Source organism: Anas acuta, chromosome 2 (genome assembly GCF_963932015.1).
Source record: "Anas acuta chromosome 2, bAnaAcu1.1, whole genome shotgun sequence".
Lineage (NCBI taxonomy): Eukaryota > Metazoa > Chordata > Aves > Anseriformes > Anatidae > Anas > Anas acuta.
The window spans coordinates 24,742,763-24,753,580 of NC_088980.1; the positions used below are offsets into that span (position 1 = coordinate 24,742,763).

Below are 10,818 nucleotides of genomic sequence, written 5' to 3' on the forward strand. Positions count from 1 at the left end.
GCGGCGTGCGCGCGGTGCCTTCCTCTGATTGGCTCCTCCATCGAGCGCCGCGGCTCCTATGGGCGGTGGCGAGTCCCGCCCCGGGGGAGGACCAATGAGAGGAGAGCGCCCGCTGTGCTCGCCGCCTGATTGGCTGCGCGCTTGGGCGGGCGGCTGAGGCGACAAGATGGCGGCCGGCAGCGGTGCCGGTACCGGGTCCGGCCTGGGCGGGGAGAAGATGGCGGCGGCGGGGGGGGGCAGCAGCGGCACCGGCACCGGGCCCGGTACGGGAACCGGCCCGGGCGGCGCGTGCCGGCACCACGAGCAGCTGGCGGCCTGCGGCTCCCGCGCCAAGTACCGCGAGGGGCGGCGGCCGCGGGCAGTGAAGGTGGGGCCCGAACCGGGCCGGGGCGGCCGGGGGGGGTGGGGGGAGGGCGTGAGGCGGTGCCGCGGGCCTCCTCCGAGTCCTGAGTGACCGGACACGGGTCAAAACGTTGTACAGGGGGATGGGCAGCATCCTGGCAGGATGTGGGGACATACATAAATCCCTTGAGTCGTTACTTGCAATAAAGCAACAATGTGAACACTCTGTAATACTCTTACTTCTTCCAGGTTTACACTATCAACCTGGAGTCTCGCTACTTGCTAATCCAAGGAGTCCCGGCGCTAGGTGTTATGAAGGAGCTAGTGGAGCAATTCGCGTTATATGGTGCCATTGAGGAGTATCACGCTCTAGATGAATATCCAGCTGAGCAGTTTACTGAAGTTTATCTTATAAAATTCCAAAAAGTCCAGTGTGCAAGGTATGGTGTGGAGCAATTCCTTCCTCTTGTTAATTTTTCCCCCCCCTCTTCGTTTAGATTCTAGAGAGTTGAAGTAAAATTCTCAGTTTTGCCAATACGGTTTAATTCACTCCAGGGTGGCCAAGAAAAAAATGGATGAACGAAGTTTCTTTGGGAGTTTGCTGCACGTGTGCTACGCTCCGGAATTTGAAACAGTCCAAGAAACTAGGGAGAAGTTGCAGGACAGAAGAAAGTACATAGCAAAAGCAACAAACCAAAGAGGTTTGTATTTCAGTTTCTTATAGAATTTTAATGTCTCATTTCAGCGGAGGGTGGGTTGTGGTAAAAGCAAAACTGCCTGTTAAAGCAAATGCTTTGTATTTAGCTTTTTTAAAAGATGCATTTAAAGTATGCTTGCAGCAGAATGGAGACACTTTGAATTATTTCTAGGTATCCATCTTTGTGAAAGCAACTTTTAGGTTCTAGTTGATACAAAAAATAAAAAAATCCATAAGCATAATGCATAAGCTTAAAACCTCCTTGTTTCCTTTTTTTTCTTTTGAAAACATTATCAGAAATTTAAAGCAGTGCCAGAAAACTTAGGATCACTTTTCTACCCTTGTTCCAACTTTTTCAGGCATATCCAGAAATATTTTTTCTAAGGAAGGTGATAACACCAGAAGCTTTAAAAAAGGCAAAAAACCCAAAACCGCAAACTTTTCTAGCTTGCATTTTAGCACTGGAAGAATGGGAAGAATGGGTTAAACTATTGTGCTGTGGAGTTCCCAAGCAGCAGTGAAGACTGGGCAGGCTTAAAATAAGCCAAGTGCCAGGCACGGGCTTCTTCTTTCTTGGCTTATGCATTTTGATGTCATTGCAAGAGGTTATTTCTTAAGCTGCCACTTAAGAAAGAAGAATCACAGATTGTTTACAGGGAATGAAGTATCACTGCTATTGCTTGTGTTGTAATTAAATGCTGGAACTAATAGTGACCTAAAATAGTGAAGCTACTTTGTTTCTTTGTTTTAAAGATTGCTTTGTGTTAAAGAAGATCGAGGGGCCTAAGAAGACCGACCCCGCACACTGCAGTCAGTGGAGTACCTCAGGATCATGTGCGACTAGTGACTGGGATCCGTCCTGCTTTCCAGATTCTCATGGGGTATCCCAAAACATGGGATGTCCTTCTGGGAGTCAGAATCAGAGCCTGTTGACACTCCCCCAGTATGACAGCCACCGTGCTGAAACTTCTGCGTGCTGTGGTCAGAGCACATTGCTAACTCGAAATGTACCCCCAGGGGGGCACGGTCCTCCTGTGCCTTTAATTCGGCAAAGAACAGCTGTAGCTGACAGTGGGATTGGCAGGTTTATGCCTCGGACAACTCACCTGCAGGAACGTAAGAGGAGGAGAGAAGAAAGTAACAAATTTGCCCTCATTGAAACAAATACGGATAATACTGAAGTCATCATTGGCCCGCAGCTACCAGAAATACCTAAGGTGGATATGGATGATGATTCCCTGAATACTTCAGCCATGTTAATTCGAAATAAACTGGAAGAGGTATGGATTCTTAAAGTTCTGATTTCTCATTTTCAAGCACAGACTTTTAAGAAGTCTATTTCTAAAATGTGTGCCAAAACACGTTGTCCCTATCCTTTCCCTTTTCCTCCCAAATACCCAAGTCCAAAAAGTGTAGCAAACCTTACTTTGAAATACCTCTGGGATTGAGAGGGATGATAAAATAACTATCACTGAGCATCTGAAATCAGTTTGTGTGTGTGGTTCAATGTGTTTTTTTGTTGTTTTTTTTTTTTTTTTTGATTGTTTTTAAAGGTGTTGCCAACACTTGGTATCTTCTGAGAGTTTTAGCTTTGCTGTGTTTAGTACTGCCTTTGGTGTTACTTTTCCCCCTTTTCTACAGGAAAAGTCAACACAAGTGTGATTCTAATAACATATGCCTCCCCGTACTCCAATATTAGAGACACAGCCTTACTCTAAAACTAGCATTATTAGAAAAGAATGTTTACAGTTTACTCGAAATCTTTTTTTTTCTTTCCCAATTTAGGTAGCAGAGTCTGTTTCAAGAACACCTGTGGAAAAGCCAGACAATAGTTCTGCCAAGCCACTTGTAAAGCAGAGAAGAAGAATATAGATACTGCTAGCAGTATCTTTCTACAGCCTTTTATAAAGGATATAATCTAAAATATTTTATTTTTTAATGTAAAAAAGTAACTTATATTGCATTTCCAAGCAATTCCCTGTTAAAAACTGTATCAGTTTATATTTTCTGGAATGAATAAAGCAGTATGATACTGCAGCAATCTTTTCCCGTGTACCTCATAATAAAATAAATGTGGTCAGGCAGTTTAATATAAGCAAATTCTATTTATTCAATACTTTTTTACAATAAAGCAATATTGAAATCACTAGTTCTGCGTTGTTTTTATTTTTACTATACCGTGAAGAAGAGAATGCTTGCAACAGTATTCCACATGGTGTTACAGTTTACGATTTCCCTTGAAGGTTTTCTTTTCAAATGCCAAACTGCCCTGTTATTTTTTTTTTAATTAAAAAGAGAATAAAAGAAATGTTTTCAGTTGATTAAAATTTCAAGCTTTCTTCATGTAATGCTTCTGTTCATTGGTTTGGGGGTACGTAAGAATACATAAGTTGTCTTTGTCTACAAAAGTATAGACCTAGTAAAAAGGCAACAGATGGGTAGGGTGTAGAGCAGAAGATGCAAAGAGTGGCAGCAAGAATCAGGCTGTCTTCCACCTGTCGTCATGACTGGCCTGAACTGTATACCTGGTTTATCACCAACTTTGACAAAAAGCAAGTTATTTTTCTATTCTAATTAGTAAATGTAAATTTGATTTAGAAGCTGTTTCTAAAGCTTCTCATTGGTGTAAAGAAGAAATCAAAGTACTGACTCTGGGTCACTGAAACTCTCCTGACAGCCTGCCAGAAGGAATCTGGCACTCTGAACACAGCTGCTTTGCAGGTGACCCGAGATAACTCAGCCTGCAATCAGGGCTATGAGATGCCTTCCTCCTGTCTGGCCTACCTGGTAGGTGAGCTGGCAGGAAAGGAAAACACAGGTTTCCAGCAGATAAAAGCTTGCCTCGTTTTCAACAGTTTCACAGAACTTTTCTGTTTCTGTGAATTATTGCATGTATTTCAAAATCCTGTTTTCCATCTCTATGACTGTTGGTATTTAAAAATGTAATGCAGTTAAATAGGGTAATGATAGATAAGTGAAAAAAATACTCCTAGAGATTAGAAATGGTCCCATCAGTTTGACTTACTGAATAAATAAATGAGCATGTCCTAAATTACCATCTTATGGGGGGAAAAAATCCCTAAATTGAATTAGATGTATTGCTAAGGAGTTCCATCCACCTGGGCTTTGTTTAAGAATACCACTGCTGAAGTCTGAGTTGACACTCCCAAGGTATTTTTTTTCAGAAAGCTACCAGTCTCTCCCAAAACATTGATGGCAGTGGTGCCAGTAGCGCTGAAAAAAGAAAAATGAAACCTGCATTTCTGAAGAGGTTTCAGATAAACTCTTCCAAGAGAATAGTCTAATTTTCTTAGCCTGGGAGGATGCTTACTGAGAATCACTCATTACGTTGCTGTCCCAGAATACACAAGTGTCAAGTAACAGTGTGTGTTTTACATTCTCTGGTGCCAAAGTTTTACTCTATCAGGAAACATCTGTCCTGTGAAAGGCAGATGTGAACTCAGCACATGCGCAGCTCACAGCTGAAGCATTTATCTGCTGAATTCAGCAGACCCCATGTAATGACAGTGAATACCATGATATGCACAGATGCTTAATAGAGAAGTTATTTGCACATATTTTTAAACCCAAGGCTGGCGTACCTTTATGTCTGGCAGACATGGTCCAAAGGCTTCTAAGAGAAGATTATCATCTCTCACAGCTTTTTCAAAGTCCGCAAAAGAAAGCTTGCCATCATGATCATGGTCCTATAAAAGGAGAACTCTTTAGCAAAGGATGATTACTTGTAGTAATTTTCTTTTTGTTTAACTAATGTTTTATTCAAATGGATTTTTTTTTTGAGTATATGCAAAAATTGATGTCCCATTGGGACACCAATCTCTGCTCAGACAAGATCTGTGTAATTAGCCTCTACCTAAGCCATAAAAGATGAAGCAAGCTCAACCATCTCTTATGGCTTTGCTAACAGAATTCCAGAGAAGGCAAAACTTCCAACATGGGAAGAGCTTGAACTGAGAATCTCACAGACAAATCTCAACCACAGATGCACTGGAATAAATAAAAGTAGGACACTTAAAAAGAGGTAACAGGAGGATAAAATGTCCTGAACAGGACAGCCTGCCCGTCTGCTTAAAAGAAACGGAAAATTGCTTGAGTATGCTCTACATTTCTACCATGAGCACGTCCTCTACAAATACCTTTAAGTGTGAAAATCTATCACAGGACTGAATATATCCTTAATCACAATGCAGTTGTACCTACAGGCACTGGTCAATGAGCAGTTTTTTGTTCTTTGAGTGATGGATTCCACAAATGCCTTTCTTGTTATTTAATAATTAATTGTGTAGTTATTTAAGGTAGGCAGTAATATCCTACTCAGGTAACTGCCTAGCAGCCAAATCAGATCTGGACCTTCCAACATGTATCGGAGCTTTCTGAAGTTCTCATGGAAAAGCTGAAATAGGATTATGGACATGATTAGTTTATGGTATTTTCCTACATGTATGAATATTTCATTAGGTCTAGGAGGGTATTGCTTGGGCTTGGACTTCTTGTAATCTACTTACCAACTACCCAGAATGTGGTGACATTCATTTTGGATACAACCTGTAGGAAGCTGAGCATGTAGGTGCTCCAAAGATGAGTAATTGCTGTCATCTCGTATTCTGCATGAGACAGACTCAGCACTGTCAAGAACTAAAGCTAAGAGGGACCTCCCATCTGAAGCTGTGCCTCACAGGGATGAGTTTGAGAAATGAAAAAATGGGGTTAAATAAAAGGATTTGGGATTGGAGATCTGGTTTTAAGCAAGATGTTTTGAACAACACCATTGGAGGGGAAGTTTTATTCTTTGTTTTGAAGAAAATGGTGAAACATAGCCCCTGGCTGATTCAGATATCCTAGATTAATCACAGGAAGACAGGTGCTATATGAATAACCCTTGATGTTACAATTCTAATAGAGTATATCAACTGAGCACAGACATTCCATGCTCAATTGATAAAATACAAATGTAATTAATAGTAATGTTACTATAAATGCCTAATGCAGGAATAACTACAGATTGTGCTTCTGAATTTTCTGCTTTTGATTGGGCTTTTCTTTTGACCATGCACATAATAAATTAATGGTTTTGTGTGAGGACACTGGACTGGGACTCATTAGATCTGGATTATACTTCTAGCTTTCCTTACTAGACTTGTTTATCCTAGGCACGTAACTTACTCTGTGGCTCAGAACCCCACTGTAAAGCAGATAACAGTGTTTTGTTACCTCATAAGAATGCTCTTAAAGTCTGAATGGTTGAAGATGCTCAAGTATCACAATGAGAAAGTACTTGCCATTTTCTTCAGTGCTATGTCTACCAAGTCCTTAATTCCCTCATCAGGATCTTCTTCTGATGGCTGCTTGAGTAGGCTGTTTTTCAGCATCTGAAACATCTCCTCTCTTGAAATGTATCCATCACCGTTCAGGTCATAAACCTCAAAACAATCTTTTCAAAAGATAAATCAATTTAAAGTTCATACCAACTATATCACACATCATTAAAGCTGTTGCCTACAGACAGAAAGCAGGAACTGTATGTTGTACAGCATATGTCTTGAGCATATAAAATTTCTATATGAAATGTATGTATCACATGTGATACTGGTCTATTACTGCCTACTAACCCATTATAGTTAAAATCTATTTCTGCTCAGATACATAATAAATAACCTTTTTTTGTAGAAACCGTACTAACCTCTAAGACCTCTAAGTCTAAGACACCTCTAAGAGTGTTTTTTTAGAGTATAAATGAGGTTTTAGTTTAGAAGTCCATCTTCCAGTATATCCTAGTTATTTCAGAAACTGGTTTGGAAAAGTAGAGGAAAAAAATGAGTTGTACAGGCATGGAAAAAACAACTGAAGCATCTCTAAATGCAAAGAGAAAATCTCTACAACGGAATATTTCCTGTATGAGTATCTGCCTAATTTCTATTTTAATTGCTTCTGCCTCCCTAAAATCAGAAATCTAGGACCATAACAAATTTTACTATCCTTCACAAAACTTACTTAAAAAACAAACAAAAGTTTTTCAGTTTTGAGACACAGATTATTTTTTTTTTCCAGGCAAAGACTTTGTCTAAGGGCAAAAATTGTACTAGCATACACTTAGGACAAACAACACTGTGTACCACCACATGGCAGTGTATCCTAGAGTGCTTACAACAAGGCTGCATATTTTATAGCCTGTGGTTGTTCCTAGCGGAGTGACATCCCAGGCCAGCTTCCAAAGCAATGCCTTATGACGACAATATATAGTATATTATGGATGGCTGATGCTGCAGACAGGGAACTATGGAAATAAATGCTGTCATCTTTTTTCTATTATACTTCCCTCCAGTCCTTTTTTTTTTTTTTTTTTTTTTTTTTAAATCTTAGAATTCTAGGGTTCTTGCATTTTTTTTCCTCTGTCTTCTTTCTCCATCATTACTCTGGAGGTCCTCAAGACCATCTTGCAAACAGATTCACAGTTTTTCCATCTCTGCTTCCAAGCTGAAGAACTGCTAGAATTAATACAACTGCTGCTGTGCCCCCCACTGGGCAAGTAAATGAATGCTGGCACAGATCTCAGCTGGCCTGAGGAGACTCTTACTCAGCCAACACCACCCTCGTCCTACATCTGTTTACTTCTGATTTTGTGTGTGAATACAAAAACATATATTCTCTCTAAACTATACAATAGAACAAGCTTTTCTTTGTCAGCAACAAAATAAGGTGGCTGTTTGCACAGAATAATCTGTTTCAAAAAAACTATTTCAGAACTCAGTTTTTATTGAGCTTGACAGAAGAAAACTCTTCAATTACTAAATTCTTGTTGAGTAACTAACAAATTATAGTGGAAGTGATGTATAATTTAATAGTCATAAATTCTATGATAACTACTAAATATTATCATGCAGATAAACCTTACATTTAATCCTTTCTTCCAATGTCCCCCGAAGAAATACTGATAAGCCTTCCACCCATTCCTCCACACTGATGCAGCTATCATTGTCTCTATCGAAAGTGCGGAACACTGGGAAGTTATTAGATACATTTTAAGTTTATAATAATAGGAAAACACAAAGGAAAAAACAAAACTTAAATTCAGTTAAAATATGTAAAAACTTTTTTTTTTTTTTCTGGAAAATGCTTTTCTGCTTTCTTGAATCTTTCTAAGCCATAACAATAAAGAGGATTTCACCACTCTGTCTACTGATCTTTCACTCCAGAATCCTGCTGGGATAATGTATTTTCTTTGATCTGTTACTTTACAGACTTTAATAACTACAGGAAGCATGCTTCCATGCAGACACAACCCAAATAAACCAATATGCCTTACATTAAGGCTTATTTGCATACAGAGGATTAATTACTCCTTTACATGGAGCGCCAACAGAACTGGAAAAAAGTCTTCCTTTTCCAAACTGAAATCAACCCTTTGTAAGCATTAAAATATTAAGAATGTGTCCCTGTATGCATTTTCCAAGAAACATGATTTTTTGCATAAAATGGTGTTTTCATTTAAACACTCCCCTGTTAAAGAGCTGGAAAAAGTTGAATCAAGGGGTCTCTTTTGGAGACCTGAGATCGAAAAGGATGACAGTCTCATGCCTTCTTCACATCTTCTTCTGGACACCTATACATCAGAGATCATTCATCAACTGCAAATAAGGCCCTCATTTCATTAATCTCTGTATTTTCAAGTATTTATGTTGGCTCATCACTCTCATCGCCCTCTACTGCCTGACTAGTATCTCCAGTGTCATTCAGAGCACCTCTGTTTCAGAAGTTATCCACTCTAGTGGAGTACTTTTCTGGGACTTCAATTCTAAGAGCCATCCATTCACCAGCTGCAATAACTAACTCCTTGGTGGATCACAGCAGGAAAGAGGAGAATGACACCACGCTGCCCTCTTCTGTCACGACACTAATGGTGACTGGGCTATAAGCATCCAAATGCTAGCACTCCAGCTGCCTCTCTGGCAGATCTCCCTTGTATGAGACCATGAGCTATCCTAAACCATGGGAAAACTATTCTATGTACAGAAATAAAGGTATCCTTTACTCAGCAGTGCTTGTGCATGGCTCTTCCTTTGCCATCCTTACATGGGTGGGATGGCACTATTTTGTCCAGGCATGCTCATTGGGTCTACCGTGTACTTTTTTCCCTTCTGTATGGGTTCTTCGGACCTTCTATCTCCCTGCCAACTAAACTCACACTGGGCAACTACTTGGAACTATTGTGGCACAGTCCACATAAAACTTTTCTGTTGTCAACTTTGGCAGTGATCAGTGGTGTTTTCTTGGCTATAGGGATCCACTATTCTTGTAGGAATCAGAAAACAGATGGGAATTAGTTTAATATAACCTGGAAAGTCTTCAAGGGCACTGTTTTAGGGATCACTATTCAAAAACAGCTGCCCAAGGACTAAAAATGAAAGTTGTACAACCTTTTTGAGTCTACTGATCTCACCTCTGTCCATAACCATGTCATCCGTCATGCCGAACGTCCTGTGCAGGGTATCCCTGAACATGTTGCGATCGAAGCCGACTGTACCAAACCGGTCGCTGGACGTGGTCACCAACGTGTCGAAGAGCTTGATGAGGCATTCCACCTCACTTCTATTAACTGCCGAGCCGAAACAAGAAAGCATAGTTTATACCCGAAGCTGTTAAACGGCGGCGTGTCCAGGAGAGCCACAGCTCCCAGCCACCTCAGGCATCCACCAGGTCCTGGCGATGCTCAAACCGCCCCCAACCCACCATTTGCTGCTCCTAAGGGATGGGAGCGCATAAAGTCACCAAACGACCCTCGGGGGAACAGAAACTAACGGGGGACAACGCGGGGGGGTGCTGCCAAGGGGCAGCAAACGCCCCGACACTCACAGTGCCTGGCCGAGCGGCTCAGCGCCTCCACCTGCTGCTGCAGCCGCTTGGCGCTCATGGCGGCGGGCGCTCCCCTGGCAACGCGGGCGGGGCGGCCCTCGGCCCGACATGGCGGAGGGCTGGGCTTCGGCGCACGGCTGCGGGACCGCCTCAGCGCCTGTCTCCGCAGGGCAGGGCGGCGATGAAGGCTGGCAGTGCCGCCTCCAGCCGGCCAGGGTCGGCAGGGCCCGTGGGCATCCAGCCCTTAGCACTGTAACCGCAGGGTCGGGGGCGCCGACAGGAGAAGGGGGGCGGCAGGAGGTGGCCGTGTTCCCCTCATCGCCACCAGCCCTGCAGCGATGGTGTGGGACAAGAGGCACCAAAACGAAGCGGCTATCGACTTTCAGAATACTTGTGTTTTTTTAATACTTAAAGTATTTTAATACTGCACACTGGTATCATAGCCTGGGCTGCCTTCTCATAAAGCCACACCTGCTGACCCCTTTCAATACAGGACAACCCCCCCCCCCCCCCATACTTTTTCCCCATGGCTCAAACTTAAAATATTCATCCAGGTTGGCTGGTGCCATGCCATTTAAGCTTCAATTCTCTGCTCTCTACTGAAAAGGTTTAGATTTCAGGCCATGATGCCGAATGCTGGCCTGTTCTGAGTCTCCCTCCTCGACATCCCCACTGCACCAGTGCAGGCCTCTTTCCACAGCGCTGTTGACTACAAGTTAAATGGAGAACCGAGAAGCAAAGTGCTCTGCCTCCACTAGAAACCAACATTACCTTCTCAGATATATTCAGTGTATACAAATCAAGAAAGCTGAGATGTTGCAACCAGACTTTACTCTTCCTTCAAGAAAAAAAGATGCAAGAGGACTCTCAACGTGGTTGTCTAATGTATTGAAAACTGAAACATTTCA

The 10,818-nt window shown here is 42.1% G+C and overlaps 2 protein-coding genes across 2 annotated transcripts; one reads left to right on the forward strand and one right to left on the reverse strand.

The window, feature by feature from the left end:
* Positions 1-25: 25 nt before the first annotated feature.
* On the forward strand, positions 26-3,188 carry RBM48 (RNA binding motif protein 48). The gene is made up of 5 exons (XM_068673952.1): positions 26-367; positions 592-782; positions 898-1,043; positions 1,793-2,319; positions 2,825-3,188. The coding sequence occupies exons 1-5, from the start codon at positions 167-169 to the stop codon at positions 2,909-2,911; spliced, it is 1,152 nt and encodes a 383-aa protein (XP_068530053.1). The 5' UTR covers positions 26-166; the 3' UTR covers positions 2,912-3,188.
* CLXN (calaxin) lies at positions 3,166-10,637 on the reverse strand. Its single transcript, XM_068673954.1, has 6 exons — positions 9,911-10,637; positions 9,498-9,653; positions 7,953-8,057; positions 6,340-6,491; positions 4,642-4,746; positions 3,166-3,308 (listed from the first exon to the last, which is right to left on the reverse strand). The coding sequence occupies exons 1-6, from the start codon at positions 9,966-9,968 to the stop codon at positions 3,258-3,260; spliced, it is 627 nt and encodes a 208-aa protein (XP_068530055.1). The 5' UTR covers positions 9,969-10,637; the 3' UTR covers positions 3,166-3,257.
* Positions 10,638-10,818: the final 181 nt, after the last annotated feature.